General features: G+C 41.8%; 2 protein-coding genes across 2 annotated transcripts in view; both read right to left on the bottom strand.

The window, feature by feature from the left end:
• LOC109966037 (specifically androgen-regulated gene protein) overlaps positions 1–3,652 on the bottom strand; it is a 10,261-nt gene extending 6,609 nt beyond the window's left edge. Inside the window, exon 1 of the mRNA XM_020610596.1 lies at positions 3,530–3,652. The gene's annotated coding sequence lies outside the window, so the exon portion shown is untranslated. The remainder of the gene's footprint in view (positions 1–3,529) is intronic.
• Positions 3,653–5,721: 2,069 nt separating this feature from the next.
• The window catches only part of LOC109966064 (ankyrin repeat and SAM domain-containing protein 1A), a 59,567-nt gene continuing 40,242 nt past the window's right edge, over positions 5,722–25,046 (bottom strand). The window contains 14 exon segments of the mRNA XM_020610642.1: positions 5,722–8,374; positions 9,113–9,211; positions 10,048–10,230; positions 11,184–11,321; positions 11,558–11,644; positions 11,748–11,819; positions 11,911–12,048; positions 12,148–12,318; positions 12,464–12,571; positions 13,196–13,266; positions 13,269–13,335; positions 13,795–13,893; positions 21,090–21,530; positions 24,306–24,380. Coding sequence (XP_020466298.1) covers positions 8,258–8,374; positions 9,113–9,211; positions 10,048–10,230; positions 11,184–11,321; positions 11,558–11,644; positions 11,748–11,819; positions 11,911–12,048; positions 12,148–12,318; positions 12,464–12,571; positions 13,196–13,266; positions 13,269–13,335; positions 13,795–13,893; positions 21,090–21,530; positions 24,306–24,380 — 1,866 coding nt within the window. The 3' untranslated portion in view covers positions 5,722–8,257.

Raw genomic sequence — 25,046 nt, forward strand, 5'->3', positions numbered from 1 at the left:
TCTTAAATAATTATCTTCTACACCACACAAGTAATATAATAAAGAATTATTACAAAGTGTTAACATTCATACACCACACCCACAATGTTCCATCTAATTAATCATTAAGCCTGTTCTTACATATATCTTGATTGACACATACCTTTATATTTATGTTTAAACTCATCAATTCTATTACTATTTTTTATGTCTACACTTAAATTATTCCATAGTTTTACCCCACTTATAGAAATACAAAATCTTTTTTTGGTTGTACGTATAGCATGAATTTTTAAATTTAACTGACCCCTTAAATTGTATCCCCCTCCCTTTCATTAAATAGTTTTTGAATTCCACCAGGTAATAAATTGTTCCTGGCTTTATACATAAACACAGCAGTCTTATATGATCCAACTAATGTGCATATTTTAGAGCTTTTATTTCTATGTAGATGCCTGGTCAATTTTTTTCTGAAATGTTGGGACTAAAATCCTTGAAATGGCTTTGGTTTTATTAAGCATGTGTGTTGGATTGAGCAGACATTCAGTACCATCATAAATGAGGGCAAACCGTTTTGAAATCAAACTTCCCTTTGTGTTGTTGATTTGTTTAACAGCAGTGGTTCCCTTTTTTGGCTCATGATTCCCTGATATGATAAAACATCTGCTTGTAGATGTGAGTTAAGAGCAATGTTGCTTTCCAGAGTCTTTAATCTGAACAATTTTTAGAGTGTGCGGGAGGTAAAAATATCAAGGATTTGATATAAACAAAGCTGAATTTGAAAAGAAAACATCTCAAAACATTTTAAGAAGAATGACATGATTGTGGTTTTAATTTTATATCACTGTTAAAAATTTCTTTCAAGCATTTTGTGCTTTGAAAAAATAAGAAGTCAGGTTGAAGTCCTATAACGTGAAGGATAATAAAACATGATTTTAGAAAGTTTTAAGCAAACTGGATACAAAATGTTTAATGCATTTAGAAAGGCTGTTACTTCACTGACAGATTTTTAAGATCATAAGAGATTAAAGAGCAGATGGCATGTTTTTTCTTGTTTTCTGACTTATCTACAATGTTACAACAATGAATTATCATCTTAGATGTGACCTAAAGCTCAAAAAATGAGGTGTGCATGTATTTTAGTTCTTCCATGAAGAAGCAACTCAGTTTATACAAGTATCGCAGACTCTCGCTTGCAAGCCTTTTTTTCAAACAAAACTAAATAAGGATTTCTTTGAATGGTCATAATCTCCAGGCAGTTCATGTGAGCTTGCCTGACATCCACTGGTTCCATTGTAAAAGCAAAAATTTTTTGACTACACCTGGTTTTGTGGATATATTTTACCTCCTGCTGCTACAATGTGACCAGAGGATGTGGAAAAAAATACAGGGCCTGAGGTTATTGCATGTCCGGGAATGTTCCTGTACAGAGACTCGCTGTTTTACCTGACTGGGTCTAAGCTACAAGCAGCTGCCTGAGAAGCACCCCGAGGCAGTGATGATCAGCTCATCAAAGCTGGATTCCACTGGAGCACAGTGCCTGCTTGATTTGATTGCTTGAGGCCAGTGTGTCTGCCACATGCGATGTGTTGCTGGTTAAGGAATGGATTAACAATCCATGATGTTATTGTCGGTGCTACGCTACCTGTGGGAATTAGTTTCACTACTTTGGGACTGTATGTGGTCGTGTGGGGGATGATGCAGTGACCACCAGTAGGATTTACCGACCTTGGAGCTATTTGAAAGGGAGTGATGTTTCCACTACTCAGTGGGACTTAACCTTAAGTAAAAAAACACACGTTGCATGTCTGTCTAACCCTAACCCTAACCCCTGGTTTCTGTAACATTAACGAGAATTGTTTTAAGGCTGGAGAAGTTAATATGTCTGCATTATACCAGTTAAAATATGGGGTTTCTCAATTACCTGCTTTGTTTAGAGTGTTACACATCTCTTTTCATTGGTACATATATCATTCTTTACCTGTCAATGGAGGAGAAATTCAAATTGATTAATGCTGTCCCGGTTCTTTGTGCTGTCCACTTTCAACACAACACCGGCAGCCGGAGTTGTGCACATTCGCAAACTATCCTCTCGTTTTTAGGAAGAGGCTCTCTGGTTTTATCATTTTGAAATAATTACAGATTATTTGGAGTTATGATGGGTGTAAAGCTAATCTAGAGGTACCCAAAGTTAAACATTAAATGGCTGGATATGAGCATGCCATGGGCTCATTAAGGATTCAAGTTACAAGCGAAAACCTCTTGGTTGGAAGGAGATTTGTGCCATATGAGCCCTCAGATATCTCTTCGGGTCTGACCTCTACTAACCTGGAGTCCTGGTCACTAGCTCTGATTTTCCGGTCTGTTGACACGAAGACATATTTTACTGTAGCAAGGACAGTTGGGGAAAAGGTTGATCACCAACACCCACGTTAATTTTCTAGCAATGAAAGTTAGTTGACAAAGCAAGCACAGGCCTCCCAGAAAAAACCTTTGATAGCTGAAAATGACTGTTCCTCCCATTTGACCATTCAGCTCAGCAGAGTGAGACACAAATGTCCAAGAAGCCAACACCTCTCAAACCTGAACAAGGCAACAAACCTGCAGGGCAACACTGGGGAAGCTCACTACACCCACGGCTGAGTAAGGATTCAACAGTGGAAGGAATGTTACTTTGCTGGCTTACATCTTTACGCCAGCTCTTAAACCCAACCGAACACTCCGGTGTGACTGGGTGTTCCACTTGAATTAACAACTCAGCAGATAAAAATGTTTATCCTGGTTCAGTTCCGGGTCTTTAATGTGTTTACTGTAAGAACAGCTGAACAGTATATGAAGCAGACACGACCAATCATCATTTACAGTCAATGATGCTAATTATAGTACTTTGTGAAAAAGGGATCCAAAAAACGTGAAGTATGTGTTCAAGGGCAGCCAGTCAGAGAACTGGTTTAATGATTAGCAGTAAACAAAATTCATTGTGAACACCAGCTTGTGCAAATCTCAACCTGCTGCAGTGAACAGAAATATTTCATTAATGTTTTCCTTGGCATCTCGTCCCAATCAAAGGACTACTATTGACATTTCTGAACAAATATTTGTACCTTCCCTCCCTGAATGTCTGCTCACTAAGTCACCAAGCATTCAGTGATTAAGATCAATGTGAGTTTTGAAAAGAAATATAGGCTGCCATAGAACATGAGAAATGATTAATAATGCTGGTGATATGTGAGACTAACTGTCTAGAGTCTTTGACTGAGTATTTCACTTGTTCTTTCATTTTTCATCTACTTCCCTCAACTCAAACTGCTGACAACTGACACAGGATGACACCATCTGTACACTGGCAAAACCTCATCAACTACAGGCAAAATTAATCATTAAAAAGCCCTGGAAATACCTTATAACCAGAGCTTAAAGGTTGTCCTGGCAAAGGCTCACACAAATCTAAACATTAAAAGCACTGATTTGTGGTTTCAAGTTAACTAAGCAACTTGTTGTCTCACAAACGCGCACTCAGTTCGAAAAGACTGATTTCCTGATAACTCACCGGAGAAGAGATGAAGTCTGTCTCGGTTAAGTCGCACAGCTGTGCAGGAAAAAAGGAAAAGAGAGCCTGCAACATGGGTGCACCTCGCTCGCCCCCAGCAGCTGCACTGTGACTGGAAGCGACACTCCGCGACGACAAGTGCGCATCGGAACAGGCGGGAAATGACAGCAGCCAGGTGAGCCAATTAGCTTCGGGACAGGTAGCTGTGCGTATGTGTGCAGCCAATGGAATAGAAGCAGCCAAACGTTCACAAACCCAAGGCGATCTATTTTTATTCTTTTATTTTATTTCCATAGGTAGAAAAATATGAAAGTTATACTAAATAAGGATGAGTCACAGACAAAGCTTTGGAATAATAAGAGATGATCTTACCTTTTTTTACTATTTGAAAACTGTCTGAAATCCAGCTCCTCTGTACAACAGTGTTGTTGTGACACCATGGATTAGAGAGTAGCATGGATGTCTTTACCAAATTTTATCAGTGTAATAGCTAGCAAAGGTTAGTGGATGAACGTAGGATACATGGTGCCACGCCTCACCTGGATGGTGTGACGTTTCACTGACTAAGTAAAAACTTTGTCCAGCTAGTGGCACAAAGAGAAAAGTCAGAGGATCACCTCTTTACTACATGTGTTAAAGGTCCCAAAAAGATAAACTGTTTAACTGTCAAGGGAATCCTTCTGTCATAGCTGTCAACAGATGAAAAGGCATATGACCACCAAAGCCAATATTATCTGGGGACCACGAAAGTCTGGACAAAATTTCAGTGCAATGCATCTGTCTCTTGAAATATCTGACTTAAACAGGTGGTGAACCAACCAACTGATGTCACCACCCATAGAGCCATGTCACTGCACTGGCTAAAATCTTCCATAAGTAGCCAACTGATCAAAGTCTGCCTAATCAGGAAGACCCCCAGGTTTATAACCTATATTATAAACTATTAATAAAGTTACTACTTTACTACATAATCTTTTCTAAAGGCTGTCACATTAGAAAGTGGTACAATTAAATTGGCAAAACAAAACAAATGCGTTCCACTGTTTATAACCAGTTTGTGCATTATGGAGTTTAAGAACAAAGCAGGCCTATCTGCAGATATCCATATCACAACCCAGGACCATCTGGTGCTTATCTATGAACGTAAGCAGCTGTGTAAATTCATACACCCATCTAACCCTACATTTCATCATCATCTGATCTGTTGATGCTTAATGTTGATAAGTTTAATGCTGACAAGCTTACTTTACAAGTATCATTTCTAATGTGGAGACTAAAGCAACATACTATCATAGATTGTTGGGGCAATCTGTACAGTGCAACTAGGCCATATTACTGCATGGAAATCAGAAGAAAGTAAGTATTAGATAATGCACAATTACACATCCTACGTAACTATTTTCTTAGCTATGTGCTGCAAACTGAGTTAGACTTTTCTGTCTTTTTCCAGCATTACAACTCAACCCTAACTAAATAAATTACTGACCAGAGGTTTTTTGGTTCTCTAGCATGAAATAACAGCAGGAAAATATGTCATGGTTGACTGGAGTTGGTTGTAAAAATACACAGGATTTTACAATTTATTTATACAATCACAGACTCCATTATTATTTTGAAACAATAGTTACATATTACACCTACGTTAGATTGTTACTGAGCGACTCCAGCAACAACAATATTATTATTTAAATTAGCGCTGTGACAAATTTCTTGATTAATTTCTCTTCTAACAGACAGAAAATTAAAAACATTGTGCTTGAAATTGCCTTTTAATGCAAAGAGATAAACTGTAGAAATGTTTTGCTTGCTGCTACCTGATATAGACAGGAGATGCTGATATTTGAAAAGCTTGCGTGCCTGGACCTCAATGTTTTTATCTCCTGTATTATGTTACATTACTGGCTCTGAACAGTTGCTCTACATCCATCAGCAGAGAAAGGTTTATTAAACGGACATGGAGGGTGGAGACCAAACATTTCATCCTGGGACATCCACTTATCTGCCCTCTGACAAATCAAGACACTCTGGTGGCATCTATAGGCCACACAGGCATCATCTTAACTGATATCTGCAGTAGAGATGTAGTTTTTGTTCTCAGCCAAAACTGAGAACAAAAGCAACAATTCCATGATAGCATTACACAAGTGAACGGATGAATAAAGAGTCCGCAGGAACGGCATTTCTAACTGCGCCATTTATTAATTGTACATTTATGAAAAATAATCATAAAAAAAGACTGGAAGCCCAAGATTATTTACAATCTTTTTTTTAAGTGAGGTCCCCCTTCTGAGTCAATGTCTCAGCCTTTTTTTTAAATCACAGAGTATTTATTCACGATATGTTTAGCTTTATAAGACATAGTCATTTCGTCTCTTTTGGCAAACTTAAAAAAATTACATACATACATACATACATACATATACATACAGTATATATAGATATCTATAAAAACAAAACTCATTCAAGTATCAAAATACAAACCATGTACAATATCATTCTCAATGTTGTCATCAGATTAGTCCCAAAATATCTCTCCTGATCCTTAGCAAAGTGCAAAAGCAGAACGGGACCAGGATGAAGGTGCTACCACCAGCGAGCCGAGGACAGCGTACCGTAGAGTTCTTGTACTGGCCTTACAATGCACCACATACATAACAGCTAAATCAAAATGACCTGACTATGCACCCATATACAGACTGGCTGACCAAAAAGTACCATTAACAGTCAACATACTGGGAGTTACTGGAAGAAACATGCTGTGCCCCATTGTTCTATTCTGCAGCTAAAGTCTAAAGATGCACCAGCCTGCATGGCAGGTTTGGTGAATATTTTTGTCTAGATTAACTGAACAAAGGAGCAGGGAAGGAGAGAGCGAACCGCAGTGAACCACACCTGATCCAGTTCCAGCATTAGGACATGTTATTGTCCTATAAAACAATTAAAACACAAAAAGAGAAAACTTTCAAATCAGATATAAAAAGCCACCCCCTGTTATATCACTATAAAACAGTCTTTGTAGTGTCAGCTCCTCTGTCCATTGAGTTTGGTTGGAGAGCTCCTCCCATGTGAGATTACATCATTTATCACAGTTAAACATGAACTGTGTGCTGTGGATGAGAAGCTGATGACCATGAAGAGACGCTACAAGGTTCAGGAAAAAGTGTGTACCTTACAGTGTGATGTTTGTACCTTTGTTTCATAACAAAACAAAAAGCAAGAAATGAAATTATAGATGCTTATGTCAGCAACTTCCTCTTTCACTACAACTTCTGTATTGAAATCTGCAGGTACATTTCCTGAAAGAGTACCTGCTAACTCTGTGAGAGTGGCAGCCATCCACATTTCAGGAAATGCACAGAGCGCAACACGTACATCTGACTGAGACAACCTTCGCCTAAATAGAGGCGTGTGTGTAGGCCGAGTGATGAAGTCAATGAGGTCAGATGAACTGATGGAGTGTGCAGCATCACAAGCTTTACGCCGGTTTGTCTCCTGGGCCACGAGTTGCTGTGGTGAGCTGCAAGTGCAATCCAACTGGTGATGTGATCTGCTGCATGGGAGGCGGGTCACTTCTCCAACAAAACCTCCTACCCAGCATGCAACAGGACTCATTCCTGTCCCTTCTTACTGGCTGGGAGCGGCCACAGCATTCAGCTACAGGGGAGGAGGGATACATGCACACAAAGCAGTGAGGTTAAAATGAAGTAAATTACTGCCAAGCTAATGGACACAAAAAGCATGATGATGATGGATTACCCTTAGTTATAATGATTAACTCTTTTCACCAGCTGCTGTGAAACATTAACCTGTGTGACTGGCCAAGCAAAAGGCAGTGCTGACAGGATGGTAAAAGTGCGTACAGTGATTTCGCTCAGGGCATGCACGGCTTACACAGTCTGGGCTGTGTTTTCTGGAGCAGTGAGGAACACTAACATGCAGGTCCATATCAGCTTCTCTGCCCTATTGTGTTCCCCTTTTCTCTCTAGAACCACCCCCCCACCCAAACTGCTAACATTATTAGCCCCAAAAAGACCTTATCACAGTGCTAGGACAGTAGGCTCCTTTGGCTTTGAGCAGACCTCTGTAAGCCCACGACATGCATACCACTGTACAGAAACAGTCTGCTCAAGTCCAACTGGTGCATAGAATTACAGGAGCAGTTTCTCAGTTTCCTCAGGAAACATGTCCATCCAGGTACTGGATGTGTGCAGTGGGTCACTCTGGGCCACTGTGAATCTGATTTTCTCAGCGCACAGAGGAGTCAGGACTTGAAAGATCAGAGTGAAAAGCCTCAGAGTGGCCATTGCCTAACAGGGCAGGAAAAGCACCAAGAAAAAAAGAGAGAGCTTATCAGCAAAAGTAAATAGAGGGATGTTGACAAAGGGGATAGGAAATATTGTACATGGCGTTCAGGAAACATACAGGTTAAACAGAAAGGAGAGGCTGGTAGTGTGACTGTTACCAGCAAGAAGAGGGTTCACAAAGTGGAAAAGTAGAACTGGTGGTGGATTAGCATAAGGAAGGAATATAGCACTCGGTTAACTGTCACAGGCTGCGCTGTTGTCAAAGCAGGACACGGGTGTGGCTGAAGAGGGATGGGAGAGGGCAGGGGTCCAGCCCAGAGAGACAGGCAGTCCCAGTGAAAGGCACACAGAAGCAGAGGAGGGGACGAGGGGTGTAACTAGGCCCAGACTGAGAGGTCAAAAGTCAGGAGGAAAAGGGTTCCACTCAGAATATGGTGGTCTCGTACTTAGTGCTGATAGTGCGCTTGGATTCCTTGGGGTCCACGAGCCAGCTGGCACTGCCCTGGGACTGAGTATCCCCCTCACGATCCACAGTGTCAGCCTGTAAGTATCAACAGAGGCCATCAAACTCACAGCCTCACAAAAGCAGGGGACCTCAAACTATTAACTCTTTTAAAATACAGATTTATTTTAATTAGTCATTCAAAAAGCCCACATTGGTCGACCATTACTAATTACATTCCCATTGCCATTAATCCAGAGAAGACTCCCATTCACTCACTGCTAACCTTAAATTTACCTAATAAACCTGTGAGTCCACATCTGACTTTGCACAGATTGTGAATAACACTGAAAGCATTACACGTGGAGGCTGATGTATAATCAGATGAATAAGTAGATGAACTCTTTTAGGTGTTCAGTGGAACAACAGGATTCGTTTTTATACAAGTGGCAATTCTTGTCCTGAAACAAAACCTCAGTAAGTAAGTTATCAGTAAAAACAGTACTTCCAGAACAAGGTAGCAGAGGTCCACTATTAAAAACCAGGGTAGGGTTTCAGTTTGTAAACAGTGTCCTACTACCAAACTGTCAATAGAGGGCGCCCAAGTCAAAAGAAATTTCAAAGCATTGTCAGTTCACATGAGGTTAGGAATAGATAACAGCTTGTACATATATACACACATGTATTTGCACAGAAGTAAAACGTGCAACAACAGCACATGTATGAATATAAGATTCTGGGCTTTTCAGAATGGTGAGAAAAAAAACAAGATTAGGAAGGCAGAAATGGGAGCATAGTGCGGGAGGATGGCGATGGGACAGCATAATAAGGCAGCACCTGGGCAGCAGGGCTGGCAGAGTGCAGCGGTAGGAAGGAGGGTCGGTGGGTGGTGCAGCTGTAAGTGTTACAGCAGCAGCTGTCGAGGGGAGGAGAGTCCTGGGAGAGAGGAACACCATCAGGAGGAGAAAGGAAAGTAAGACAGAGAGAGCGGAGGAAGAAGAAGAAAAACAGACAGAGCACAAGAGAAACAAACAGGAGGAGGGGTAGACAGAGAATTAGAGGGAAGCAAACTGATACGGATATAAGCAGCATGAGACAGCAGGAGCCTGATCTGCTGTAGCCGAGACCGATCAGACCGTGGCTGTAATGAGCAACATTCAGAGTGGATTTGTGTTCAGCAAAACTACTGCTGCTCAAATGAAGGCTCAAAATGTGTATATTTCAAAAGACAGCAGCTGAGGGAAATAAAAGTTGACTTGAGGTAATAAGTTGACTTAGATAGTGATGGGGTGCATCTTTTTTTAGCTTATATTTATTTACATTTTTGGTAAATTGGCACCATTAAAAGTATGGTGAATTAGCCATTAGCAGCTTTTGTTTGCAGCGCCCCCACAGATGTAAAAACATCTGTCTATGGATCACTCTGAAACTGAAGTTAGAAGTATACGATGCTTCTTATCCTATGATTTCTAACTACACTGTCCCACTGACTAGAAAATATGTGTAACATATCTACAGTATGTGTTCAGATTTGACTGAGTTACTGAATTTGAATGTAAATTGCAGCAATCATGTGCTATAGGTTCTAAAATACTTTAACAGCCTCCTTGACCTGTGTGTCACATCCACTGCTACAGCTCCAGGTGTTCACCGTCTTGATGAACAGGCTAAACCACAGTAACTAACCTTATACCAGCTCAACTGGGATGTGGCCAATAAACTAGATATGTGTGTGGTGTACATGGTGCGCATATGTTTACTGTCCACCTCACCGCTGACTTCCGCACACTGCCTCGCGGTTTGGGTACAGGCCGACTGGACTTGGTCTCAATGACCTCTGAACTGGCTCCTGCTGGGACGTTCTGGTGCTGTTTGGTCCTTTGGGCCTGCAGAGCCAGCTGATAGGCTACCTCGAACGCCTGGCCCAGCGTCAGTATGATCTCATAGGTCAGGTTCTATACAAAGTGGGACAGAGATGAAGGGCAGGCACAACTTAAAAGTGTTCTGGACTTTGAGTCTCGCAGATACTGTATGTTTTCAGCCCAGAAACAAAACTACTCAGTGAGACAAAATATATCATGGTAAAGTTTCTTTTCCTTAAAACATTTTCAAAACAAAAGTGTACAACATAAAGAAGTAGTACTAATCATGGGAGGACTGAAGAGCAGCAGCACCAGGTCCCCGGAACCGGAAATATCCATCTGCTGCAGCTTATTTAAGCTTATTGGTTATATCCTGACAGATTCCAAATATGAACAAGCACCTCAGACTATAGACAAAAGGAGATGAGAAAGCAATCGCACTGTGGGAACAGTGCGTAGCTTGAACAGTCACTGAACACAGCTCTGAAATCATTGGCACATTCTTCAGTGGGTCTTGGGGGCTTTGGATGTCATACTGCTTTAGCACTGTCTGCTGTGTGGCAGCCTTTGCTTCAACCCCACAGAGGACGTCACAGAGCTCAGGGACCACAGTAACAGAGGAAACTGATGTTAAGATAACTGTAGTCTGGAATGGCACTGCCTGCATTATGAGGCAGATTAGCAGGATAATCATCAGATCCCTGGTGGGGACAGACTAGGGAATGGAGGACTAGCCATCACTGCCAGAGTAGCATTGTGTCCAGCAGGAGGCAATTAACTCCAACTGAGGCACGATGCCTTGAATAGATAGTAAGATAACAATGCTGACTGTGTAGTCAATCACGTCTCCTTGGTGTAAGTATGGGAGAAGATGTTGGAGGAATTCAAAGTTTCTAGTACGAATAAAAGAAATCCTTCTAGCATCCTTATTTATTCTAATTCCCAGCTAAATATCATGTCAGAATAAGCTGACATAACTCAGCTCAGACTGATAAACCAGTGTGTTTTCAGATGAACATGGGGCAGGACAGTAAGGGTATTCTTACCACGTCTACTGTGCTGAACACATGGCAGTAGTGGTGGCTGGTTTGGAGGTCCTTGGTGATGTAGGCAAATGTGCACAAGTCCTCTGGGTCCTGGGCTGCACACGAAATATTTCGGATCTCGTGCTCTGCGATGATGTTCTGCACGAAGAAGACAGGCAGTATAAGACTTGCATGTTTATGTACTTTAATAATGTGTCAGAGAAATACGAGTTGGCACGAGACAGCCGGTAAAGAGGAGACACTGAGTCAGGAATCAGGTTTCAGAACCACTGCAGTAAAGTGCAGCCACAAGAAGTAAAAGCATGCTGAACATATGAGCTCAACATTTTACAAAAAGCAAATGCACAGAGGAGTGTAGGCGTGTGGTGGCTAACCTTAAGGGCTGCATCGATGAACTTCACACCCTTGTAGGTGATGGAGAGGATGATGGTTGGGACTTTTCTCATTTGTTCTGTTGACCTCTGAAGGACACACAATAAAAAGAGTACACTAAGATGATTTATCATTCACTCATAGTATAGGTATATTGTTCCCCTGAGGCTGTAAAGGAAACTCATACAATACCCGCATTTTGGCACAAGCATCCTGTGTGGAGTCAGTACCCCGTAGTTCCTTAATAAGCATGGAACCGAGGTACTAAAAGAACAGGAGAGAAGAAAATCTCAGTGGTTGGCAATTGTGTTCAATGAAAACACATCATTTATGAAGCAGAAAGGTGTATATGTACATTGGCTTCATAGGTGCAAGACTCAAAGATGAGTTTCTCAGGCTGGTGATGCCAGTTCTGGACTGGGGCATATGGTGCTGCCAGACTGGGCGGCCGCAGGGTCAGACGGGGCTCTCGAGGTTGTTCTTCATGTCGTTCCTGGGAGGATAACAAGCTTTATTAACAAAGATACTTGGCAGAGGCACATTACATCACAGAGAAAGGACATTATGCACTGCTGAAGTAAAAGCCACATACATGAGTTTTGTGCCGTTCACTGTGATGTTTTTGGGTAACGTCATAGTCGGTATCTGGCACTTTTTTCCTCCCTTGCTCTCCTACAGGCAGCAGGGGGTCCATTGAGCGTCCTGTGTAGGACTCCATCTGACTGAGTGGAGACACGGTCTGGGACCCAGGCAGGTCTTGGCACTAGGGAATCAAATTAGGACCCAGTTAGTTGTCCCATGATGAATGTAACAGCAACTGTCCTGGACATCACACCATCAGACTCATTCCTTCTGTCTTAACACGTCATTTAAAAGTGAAATAGAATGTCACCTTAAAAAAATCTTACCCTGATCTGAGACAAACGAGGAGGCTTGACTGGAGGCTCCTCGTAGGGCCTTTCCGCTAAGGAAGCAATGATGCGCTTTCTGTGACCTACTAGGGTGATCTTTAGCACCTGTAAAAAAAAAAGAGAAGAGGAAACCATTGGTGACCATGTGGACCTGCACGTGAGATGGCAGAGGTCTTTGAAAGATGAAGGCAGGCCAATGAGAAACCAGACAACGGCTACTCTAAATAAAGTGTGTTTGCTTTAATCCTGTTAGGTTAATCATGCCACGTTGTGAGGTAGTACACTGTCTTACTAAGTGTGAGGTTGGATGTGCAGGTGTCCAAACAAATAACTGAGTTCTCTCTTTGACTAGAGAAGTGTTTACTTCTTTTCTGTCTCATTACTGTATCTTAAATATCGCTGGTTTGTTTTCTGACTTTCAACCTTTAACCAGCTAAAATACCGGAAGCTACTTGTTCAGAATTCAAACTGTGAAAGAATTCGTGTTTTCCAAAATCAAGTTTTGTACAAATAATGTCACATTTGACAATATTCTCATGTTAAGCACCTACTAATTCCTCTGTGGGAGTTTGGAAAAGTTACAGAAGGAGAAAACCTACAATGAAACCAAAGTCGTCTGTTTTCACCTTCAGAGTTGAGAGTAAACTGTCAAACTTGGTCCTTATCTAGAATTTTCTGTAACACAGTGGAAACCTTATTTCACCCTCCACGTACGTCACTGTGACTCACATTGACAATCTCTAGTTCCCACAGGTTTTTGACACAGTCTAGAGTACGGTAGCCGCTGGTCAGGAAATTGTGTCGTGCAGTCCCAGGTTCTCCAGCCAGGAGGAGAGGGTGCTGCTGCCATCACAGCCCAGTGCTTTCACCTGTAGGAGAAAAACCCATCCTTCACTAATGCTTTAAGGGAGTCAGGACAATGGCAGTGCCTCCTGCCTATTTTAAAAATCCTCTCCAGAGATGTTTTAAGGCATATAAGATACTCTGCTATGGAAAATATATTGCCTAAGAAAGTTTTTCTACAAAAAACAGCTCAATAAACCTTTAAAAGGGCCTGAAAATGCCTGGTCTTTGCCCTTCATTTTGAATTACAAGATTCATGAATATTAAAATAAATAAATATATACAGGAATCACTCACTGCCCATCACCGATCCTGTCCCCAGACAGGCCAGTGAAATCACTGTGCCAGGATACAATGGCAGGAGGGAATACTGGACAGATTAGCTGGATACGTTCGAGCCTCGTTCAGACCCAGACTCTGATCAGGAGTCTGTTGTTCACCAAAATCAGTAACATGTCATCTACCAGGAATCAATGATTTGTCACCTTAGGTAATGAACGTGCTGCATGAAGGATCTTCTTTCTGTGGCTTGGGTCTGTGATGCCAATCTCTCTTAGGTCATGGTCCTCCATGACATTGCTCCCCTAGTGAATGAAATACAGAAAACAAAAACAATGCTTAGTAGGTATGTGTTTACTTTCAATACTGGTGCAGGTGATTGGTTTCAGAAAGTATGGTACATGCAAGAGAATGCAAATCATAAAATAAACTTTAAGAAAAACATGTTGCAATTCTGCATCACAGTGTACAATGTAAAATACAGCATATTTTAAGAACAAGAAAGAATTTGGCTTAGTTATATGATCAACTGTAAATCATAGGAGTGAATCGCCATATACGCCACGTTCAAATAATCCAAAGCACAGATGTTTGTGTTACACAGTTAAATCCCATCAGACCATTTCTTCAAGAGAAGAGCCTGTGCTGCAGGGTTAGTATTGATTGCAAGAAATGCTGCCACTGCAGAAAAAAAGACAAATTACTTCTGAATGAGATCTTCAAACTCCCAACCTACCAACTGTGGTAAGGGAGCCATGTCGATATAGCCCCTTAAATGAGGCATAAGTGTGCAGGGGAGGGGACTTCTGTGAATGATGGTCAAACCCATCTTTGGTTACACACAATATCACCTTTGAGACCGTGTGGGTAGGTAACAGACAATGGATAATGAAGAATGGAGCGATAAATCAATGTCAGAATTGCAGAGTGGTCAGCAGTGAGATGGAGGAGTAGAATGGCAGTGGATCGATAGCTGACTGCAGTGGTAGGCTGCAAGGACAAAAATCAAAACACTGTAGGTACTCCACTAGCAGTGTCCTGTTAGCTCATCAGTCAAAATAATTGATTCATTACAGAGCATTATTACTCAGATGACCGGTGATTAGGAAGATTCCATCTGGTCTTCTGTCCGGTGAGCCATAAATGCTCACCGTGTTATTTCTGCAGATGGGGTCAGCAACTGAGCTGCTGCCTCAGGGACAGAGTGTGAGGGCTCAGGGCCTGTGTGGGTGACTCTCACCTCTGTGCACACACAGACACAGCAGTAATGGGATAGACCAGAAGAGAGGCTGTCTGTAAGCCAAACCTGACAGCCTGTTTGTCATGCAGATGCTGTAGATGCAAACAAGGGGTGGACAGGATGAGGAGAGGGGAGGAGAGAGCCTGTCAGTGAGAGGAAAAACTATGGAGTCAACTGTGAAACTGAAGTGGTGCCTGTAGAATCACAATATGTTGACATCCAATTCATAGAATATAGTATATATTATATATTCGGGTGGTTAGGAGGTTGCACCAGCCTGTTTGTGGAGATGCTGAGAAAACTAGAAAGACATTAAGAGTAAAACAAGTGCCTGAACTCTCTGCAGTAAGGTCGGCGAGAACAATGGTGATCCACATTAGTTAGAGCTCAGATCTGACTTTTGCATTCTTAAAACCCTGCACTAAAATGACAGCTTAAAGCCCATTATCTCTGAGCAACCGTGCACTGATCGCTGCCGCACCAGCTGACGACTCAAGCTACTTGGGGTGCAGGATGGATAACAGCGCTTTCACAGTGCATGGATCATTGCATTACTGTTCTACTGGACATTAACTGATAAATGGCTCTGTGGGTTGAAATAAAGCTCTAACAGACTTTCTCCACTGCCTTAGCTCTCATTTCCTGGGTCGTTTTCAGCATTTCTTTACTAAGTACATGTGTTTTAATGCAGCAACTGACAAAGACACTACTGTTAGAAACTAAGCTGATTTGCATGAATTTAAATGATTTGGTTCAACACACAGAGCTGAAACAATTAGCGGATAAAACTGCTGCAACTATTTTGATACTCAACTAGCTGTTTTACTCATTATTTCAAGCAAAAATGCCAAACGCCATCTGCTTTCATCTTCTTGAATGTGTATATTTGCTTCTTGTCATATACTGTATTTTGGTTTTGGACTGTTGGCAGGACAAAAGAAACAAGTTATCACCTTGAATTATAATGGACAATCCATTAAATAACTGAGAAACTAAATGCCAGGTAAACTGATCATGAAAATGTTAGCAACAGTGCTAATCAATATTTTGCTACATAAACTCTACTGAAGGCACTGGCTTTAAATTTGGGCCGTTATAGGCTGAAAGATGCTTACGTAGGTTTCTTGTGTCTTTGAAATGTAGCTGAGTTGATAAAAATTCTCATCTCCTGCAACATAAATATTACATTCACCCCTGTTACACCTTGATAACTCATTTAACACCCACACACAGACTCTAAAAATATAGCCGGTGTGGGGAAATTCTGACTGATGTGGTTCCAGGCTCGGCAGGTCTAAAGGCGAAAATACTGTACACAAGTTGTGAGAATGATGACATCAGCACAATATGCATGAAAAGGAATACACAGAGTAATGTAATCTAGGTGGTTTTTTTGTCTTCTGTGCTGTCCATCTCTGCTTTCCCTGGCCGTCTCATTAAAATGCTGCTGCTCTCTCTCCTCCCCTCAGAGCACAGCCACAGCGGTCCCGCTGGTCTGAAAGCACTCTGAATTCAAGCCAGGTGCTTGAGGGCACGGATCACTCATTCTGACCGTCTAAAGGACAGCTAACCAGAAGCAATAAAATTCACACTTTGTCCTCCTAACAGGCTGCCGTAAGACCACAGAGGCCTGTAAGGAGAAACTCGGGGGAAACGACTGTATGTGCAAAGTCAATATGATAAATAATAAATATTTCAAACTTAAACATGTATTTAATGTAATTCATACCCTAGTCTTCTTCAAATGGGTAATGGGACAACAATACATCACCACCAAGAGGACAACAGAAAAATCAATTGATCCATACCCAGTTCCTGAGCTTTTAATGCATGAAGCCATTACTGCAACTCAGATTTGTCTGTAGGCTTCGGTGGCATTGACTACTTCCAGTGAAATGTCTTTGCTTTTATTTAATGGCAGCAAATAACATTGAAGACAGAAAAAAGGAGAGTTATAAGAAAGAAGAAAGTGTTGAATTGAGATGTGTGTTCTGATGTGTCTCTCACCTTTGTGCAGCTGTTTCTTAAATGATTCTATTATGGACCAAGTCGCCTCCACCAACTCAAAACTTTAAATGTGTTCTGCTCTAGCTGGCTCCCCAAACAAGCAAAGTGGTAGAGACACCACTGCCTCGAATACAAACTAATTCAGAGCCCCGTTGGCTGACCCCGTCACAGCTGATGCAGCCACCAGAAGTGGTGCTCAGGGGTAGAGGAGCGAGAATAGGGGCCGTTTCGTTTCAACGAGCGTTGCTTGTCGGGACCGGCGGGGACAGAAGGACAGCATGGCTGCGCAGAGCTCGTTTCATCAGCACATTTGTTCCATGAGCCGATATAAAACATCTAAGTGGTTTCAGAAGAGGCTTGTTTCTGCCTCGCTGCTTGAACACGAGACAATCACTGCTGTTATCAATCCACTTCTAGAGCGAGCCTGCAGGGCAAACTCTGTTTAATTAGTGATCTCAGTGCACACTGGCATCAACATACAGTACATGCTGTTTCTCCATCAATGATTTTAGTGTTTTTTTTTATACCCAGAAGCCCAGTGTGTTACAGTGAGGACCAGATTTTTGCTGCTCAATTGATGCCTTTGCATTTGATGAAAAAGATACGGCCACAAATTTCTATCAGCAACTGAATCTGACTTCCTGACTGTTTATCATAGCAGTTGAACTATATGTTAACTATGTGTTTAGGTTGATTTGAGCTGATACAGGGCATCAGTCTGGTGATTATTACTGTGGATTTGTTGCATACCTAACATTGGCTATAATAAAAATTAAACTAAAATATCTTCTACAATGAAATATAGCCTGTTCCTGTTTCTACTCTAATACACGAGTGGACATTAAACACAAATTAGAAAAGTTTGGCACAGACAGTGCAAACTGTGATTCTTAAAAGGTCAACATTTGCTGTGGGAAGGACACGCTGTTTAAAGGTCACAGCTTTTTCCAAATCTGCTGGTGATTTCAGGTTTCAAGCCAGGTGGCCTGTAAGCCATGTTTAAAGATAGAAATATCGCCAGCTTTCTGCTGGAGGACTCAGCTGAGGAAGGAGAGTGCAAAAGACTACAAGACAGTAGGAAGATTAAACCCTGAAAGAAACTTTAGAGGCTTCAACACAGACTTAAACATAGGTGTTGACCGCATAGGGTCGGGAGGAGAGAGGCAGATAAATGGAGAAATGCTCTGTTGTGAAGTTATGTAAAGTGAAATCTGTCAGACAGAGCTGGCTCCTACAGCTACGGGAGAAATCCACGCTCCTCTCTGGTGATTATGAAGTCCTAATTTACAACAAAGGAAAACTACAATGTCAACTGTGATTCTTTCAGTTCTGTTATACAAGGTGTTGGCAATGAAAAGGGATGCAAAGCTTTTAGAAACTTTTATCACTACAGTAACTACTGAAGGAAAGAAGGATCTTTAGTTTGCACCAATATTACTGGCATTTGCCAACCACCCTATGGTATATACTGTACACTGCATTCAATTAATTTTATTGTGGATGACCACATCCAGAATGTTACTTGGATCCCTTAAAAAAATTCCTGGATCTGAATGATGATCTGGATCACCACCAAAATCTAATGGTTTGATCCATGGGCCACAGCCTGCCAAAATCCATCCATTACTTTTGGAGTTATGCTGTGAATAAACCAAGCAACAAATAAAAAAACTCTGCTGTGTCTGAGATAATAAAATCCTGCTGCAGGATAACAAGTAAAAAGATTTTTATTTTTCGACCTAAAGTTTATATAGTCAACACTATGTGACTGAGTCATGAAATAACCCATGGAGTGCTGAGGTCATACACGGGGCTGTGTTAGCCATTGTGCCTTGTAAATCAAAATGATAATGGCATCTACTGACGTGAGTCATAATAATGAATGCTAACTCCCAGATGTCAACTTTTGTCATCATAACAAGCTTCCAAAAGATTTGTCAAGAGGCCAAACGTGATGTCTGGCTCCTAGCAGCACTCGTCAAAGGAAAGAAAAGCAGATTACTTCACTGTCACTGTGCACATATAACTGAATTAGTATGTTGTCCCTGTGTAAACACGTCTTGTTCGCATGATTTCAGATGGGTCAGTGACAGAAGTGGACCCAGCTCCTTATTACTGTGTAGTGTAAAGCATTTCTGGAACAAACCCAAAGCTACAGTGGCCTGTATAGATTGAGCTTTAGAAGAGCTTACTCACTACTGCACAAAGGTTTTTCCTTTTTTTGTATACGCAGCCTTCTCAATCTGGTTTCTATGAAATATGTGGTGTCTTGTAAACCCATGCAGGGTTGGCACATTTGTATGCTTAACACAATAATAAAGATGTTATTCATTTATTGGTTCATACTGTTGCAATGTTGCTGAGAGCTGTGTTCTGCCTGAATCGTGTTCATTTACATTTTCTAACCAAACACATGATCAGTGAAATCAAATGTGGTGTCTGAATGGGATGAAAACATGCTAACAGATGGCTCGTTATGTGTTAAAGAGAGGTTGCATGGTAGGCCTGATGGACGAGGACGAGTTTTTTAATCTTGACACATAAGATGGCCGTCTCATTTCCAACATGCCCACTGGCTCAGTCTACCAGCTGGGTCCCTCATTCTCCTCTCCATCAGTCTTCATTACCAACAAATACAACAGTGCCAACTCAGAGTGGCGTCGTGCATCGTGGGCTCCATAAACTTGTCAGGTTGGCGACAGCATTGTATTGCTCACTGAGATGCTCCCACTTACTGACTGTTAGTGAGAAGCCATGGTGACAGCAGCCTCCTGAGCTGGAGACAGACTGTGAGTGCAGAATAAACCTGATTCAATACACAACCAGGCATACAGTATTTGACAGCAGAGATCAAAATGGATATTTACTGGTTGAATGGATAAAGTCTGTCACAAAAACAAGGACACAGGTTGAGTACTGTGGAACCTTGGATTGCGAGCAACCCGGTTTGCGAGTGTTTTGCAAGACGAGCAAAAAATTTTGATTTGATATGCGAGGGAGGTCTCGCAATACGAGTAGTACGTACGCTCTGTCTGCCGAACGTCATGCGATGTAAGTCACAACTGAGCCAATGGTTCTTGCGCTTCACTCATATAGTCAATATCTATACTGCAACAATGGCCCCTCATGCCAGCCATGACTCTTTTCAAAGGTAAAGTGCAGGTTAACTTGTTTTATTTTTACTTTATACTGTATTTTGTATTACTGTAATCATTTTTATATGGATAAGTGGGTGTAGAACGAATCATCCGAGTTTCCATTATTTCTTATGGGGAAATTCGCTTTGATATACGAGCACGTTGCCAGAACGAATTATACTCGCAATCCAAGGTTCCACTGTACCACGAGTAAAGCATGTGGTATAATGTGTGCTATGAATTATGTGCTCACTTCACTCAGAACAAGAGCATTCAGAACGCATGTACCTTCGCCAAGGCTCGCTCACACAAATGGGTCCGTTGTGAAGAATGAGATCCAGAACAACACAAAATGTGTCTTAAAATCCCTGATCCAGATCTGGATCATTGTTTGGGGTATGATAGGCATTTATACTGTGGAATGTTTCAGGCTTCTAGCTTCATTATACGGCAAGTTATGGCAGAAAACATGTGTTAAACGCTCATTTTAAATGGCCATGAGATCTGGAATCCCACACCGATCCAGATGAATTTAGTCTGGTGGTAGACATTGCTACCCTATGTATGTGTCAAATTTCCAATGATTTCATTAACCTTTGACAGTGGAATGAATTTTTTTAATTTTGCCCTATGTTAAAGATAGGGATTCTGTGACCTTGACCTTTTTCAGTCAAACTCTAATCACTTCTAAGGTTGGTCCCCACCAATGTCTGTACCAAGTACGCTGATGATCCATCAGGCTGTTTGTCTGTAATCCTGCCAAGCAAAACACACAGAACCAAAAACATAACCCCTTGGCGGTGGTAATTAACTGTCCCTCTAATAAAATCTTATAGCTGCTGAAACTCAAGTCAGACTCAGTCCAATACAGTGGGAGGGGTTGTTACAGGATTTTCACTAACTGAACTCAAAATGAAGCTAAAGGGATCATCTCACTAACAGCTAATGGAGAGTGGCATCACTTGGATTAATGTGCAAAAACAATCAGGAATTAAATGAACAGAAGCACTGAAAGACATGAGAAAAGATATACAAGTAAGATGAGAAGTCAAAAAAGAAAGTGAATACAACAATGAATGGACTTTTAGACTTTACATAAAAGAGGTGAGGAACTCACCATGTAGCGGAGGTCGTCAAAACCATTGAGGAGCAGCTTGCTCTCGTACTGCGGCAGCCCCACGGGCTCCAGCCAGTCTCCCACGGGCTGCTCCAGCAGTCGGCCTGCAGCACCTGCTGACAGGGGAAAGCGCTTCAGGAGGGAGAAACCTTTCAGCCGGTAGCAGCGGCACTCTGAGGATGAGACGTGGCATTGCCACATCATTCTCGGCCAGCAGAGCCGGGCGCACCAGCAACAGGAAGGCGGAGGAGACAGTGTCCTCTGAGGATAGGACGTCAGCTCCCGCAGGGCAGCGGGGGCTGAACCACAATCACCCAGGGCGGACTGAAGTACCCCTGATCTCAGGGACAATGGAGGTGATAAAGGGATAGGAGCTAATATGCAGAAGTTATTAGCTATAACAGTCAGCCAGGAACATTTAAAATGAACCAGCAACTGTAACAAAACATTTCAGATCCAGACAAGTAAAAAGTTAAAGAGGTCCCATGTCACAAAGTATTAAAAATAAAAAGTAAATATATGGAAGTTTGCAGCTTATTTAATTACTTTCCAGTTTTGGCATGAAGAGAAGCTCAGAGGGATCAGAGAGGAACAAAGCAGTTCACATCAGATCTTCCAGGGAATGTTCTTTGTTTCCACCGAGTGGAAAGTTCTTGGGAAACATGTGCACAGAATCGGGAGACAGTTAATTACCAAACAGGGTCATCCCTCATTCACAAACCCCACCTACTCATTAGATAATCCACAAGCAGTCCAGGCAGGAAGCTACCCTGCAAACATGACACTGTTCACATGGAAAACAAACCTGCAACATGACTGCAATGAGCTGAGATTGATCACAAACAAAAGCTACACTGATGGCTGTCAGCAGCTCGAGCTGCAAGAAGTCCAAGCTGTACAAGGACAAATGACTGCCTCTGCTCCTGGACATGGAAACAAGGAACTGTTACGCTTTAACTCACTTTCAAAGCAAAGCAAAAAACTACATGTTTTCTACATTATGAGTAAATTATTACACACTTAAATTTGGCGCAGTTACTCGTAACTCTTGATTTGATTACTGCACCTCACAGTTAAAAGTTAATGGAGTGAGTAACGTTTCTTCTCATAGACAAGAGTTACACATCAATAACTGTGTTTACCTTGTGCAGGACAGCACATAAAGAAAGCTAACAAGTAGATGTCAACCTAAAATAAAATTAAGTGTAAAATGCACAGTGAAAAGCCTTTTTGCCCCTTGTCAGTGCTCCCATCCTCTACTCAGCCAGCTACAGAACCAATCTTGCTCCTGAGGACATTCCCACATTGTGAATCCTGTTTTGGTCACTCCAGAGAAAAATCCTGTCAAGGATCCAATCTGCTACTTCAAAGAGCACTTCAGTAATAGATGAGCCCCAGACTGAGCTCGTGTGCAGAAGAGGGAGTGTGCAAACTGTCTCTCTTCAGTCTGTCACAGTCTGTGGGATGCGGTCCAGCAGCAGCCACTTTCTACAAAAAGCTCCTCTGGTCCACTCCAGTGTGAAGGGAGGCGTCCTTCTACTGTCCCGGCTGCTTACAACACTGATGCCTGCATTCCTCTCTCCTCTTGTACTTGCTCTCTCTCTCTCCCCTCTCTGTGTGCTTCGCCACTCCCCCCCACCCCACCCCACCAAACACTGCAGGTGGCTGCTTCTCGTCAGTGCGAGCTACTGCTTCCGCAGCTTCCATATGTCAGTCTTTTCTTATCTGGTGCTCATTAAGTTTCTTTCACTCTCTTATATCATCTCATTCACTCTGATGTACAAGTCTATCAGTAGAGAGGAGAAAAGTACGAGAGTCTGCGGGCACCGAGCCAATCAACTACAGACATCACAGCTCTCCGGTCAACAACACTGAGAAGAGGCAAACACTGGACTGAATCAGAAAGGGGGGTGTGCTTCTCAAATGTACATCAAATACAGTCTCTTCTCCAGCGAGAGTCTAGATGGCCTCCTGACTGTGGACTCATAGAAAAGGCTGAGGCTCAGATACACAGAGCATTCAGACTTATAAATCATGTTCAGAGCAGACAGATGCAGCCAGTGATGGGGCGCTAATTACGTTACTGCAGTGGTCTCAATTTTCCTTGAGCCTACAAAGCGAAATGGGCTCATCCCCTGACATACGTTGTGATTAATATTTAAACAGCTCACTCCTGTGCGGAGCTTAGCAAACATGAGGACTAGAAAGAGAAAAGACAACTTTGGGATCTGGTCCAATGCCTACATAGTATATTAAAATGTGACTTAGGCAAAGTGTAAATTGGGGGTGATTGTTGATGTGAGGGGAAAACTAAAGGCAAGGAGTTCATCATTCAGGCTACAGCTACAATCCATACACAGCAGAGCAGATACAGGATCCTAAACATAAAGATGTGGCCTTACAGATTGGAAGGCCAGATCAAATACTAGGCTTCTTTAGTCTCGAAGAAATAGCCCTGGTATCATCCAAGGTGAGTTTAGAGACCAGGACCTGACATGGCCTGACTCCTTTGGCTTCTAAGAACGGGCTGATTTTGCATCAGACACCACAGACACAACCCAGTGGGTTTCCGGACTACACAGGACAAGATAAGCTGTTCAAAAGCTATCGATTCCTTTCCTCATCTGTTCTATTAAACCAGACCAACAGTCTACCCGCATTATACCACTACTATAGACCCAATTCTCTGTTGGTAACTGAATCACAATTTGTTTCCAGATGCCTCCTTCAATGACCATGTCTCCCAGGCACCTGTTTGATTTACTTAGAGGGCAGTGATATGGATCAGATACCTCGGAGGATGATTACAAAGAAATTCCAAGCAGATAGAGTAAAGAAACCAAAGGGTATAAATCCACAACAAGACAAGTAAAGGAACCACTGTCAAAGATAAAGAATGCTTGAAAAAAGGTTCTGAGGATACTCGGGCAAAGAAATGCAAAGTAAATCTGCCACATAGATAATTTAGTTTTTATGTTCAAACCTTGGCGGCTCACAGTAAGATTCACATTAATAATGCACCAGTGGTGAAATGTATTAGAGAGATTTAAAAAAAAAAATCTTCACCAGGAACTAATGAAAAACCACCCATTTCACTGTAATTCCCCTCAAACCTTAAGCTTGAATCGATAATTGGGAGATAATGAAGTAGTGCAAGAGTATATCACATAACACAAGCCTCAAATAATAATATTAATGGTCATTTAATGATCATACCGTACCTGGTGTAGCATATTGCTGATCTCTTGAAAAATCAATGCCAGCACCAATCAGTGTCATGATCTTCTCGATCTGAGGACAGGAACAGAAGAGAGGAAAGAGATCAGAACCGGGAGGAGCCATCACGGTTTAGCCTCCACCTCTCACCAGTTTAAACACAGACAAATACCCCATGCCTTTAACAATAAGCTACCAAACGTTAGTCACCCTGACCCTGCAAAGGCAAACAACAGCATTATGGTTACCTTCACAGAGAAACAAAAAAAGACAAAATATTTTCAAGGGTTTCTTAAGCAACTGCGCCATGGCTGGCTTTATTTGTCATTTATGGCCACGGCATTACAAGTCACTTCTGTTGTCTCATATTAGAGGTGTTACTGGAGTTTGGCTGAAATGTCTGCTGCCTACAGCCAAAACAATACTGATTTACACAGACAGCCTGGTCTCACAGGCTGGTGATGATGTTTGCTCCAGTAACACTTACAATAATTTGCTATTGTTTCAAAGTAAATGAGGCTCATAAAAAACAGCAAAGAGTTAAATAGACAAAAAGACTAAGAAGAAAAGGTGAAAACTTAAACTGAAAAGGTGCCCAGATTCTCATGCATCTCTGCACAACATACATGAACATTACTAACCCTTTCATGCATGAATTATGAAAGCCACAGTCAGGAATGTTTTCCTCAGTGTTTTTATTACTCTTTGGGCATTAAAAGAAAAAAACTGAACATTTTTTTT

This window comes from Monopterus albus, unplaced genomic scaffold (genome assembly GCF_001952655.1).
Source record: "Monopterus albus unplaced genomic scaffold, M_albus_1.0 scaffold106.1, whole genome shotgun sequence".
Taxonomy (NCBI): domain Eukaryota; kingdom Metazoa; phylum Chordata; class Actinopteri; order Synbranchiformes; family Synbranchidae; genus Monopterus; species Monopterus albus.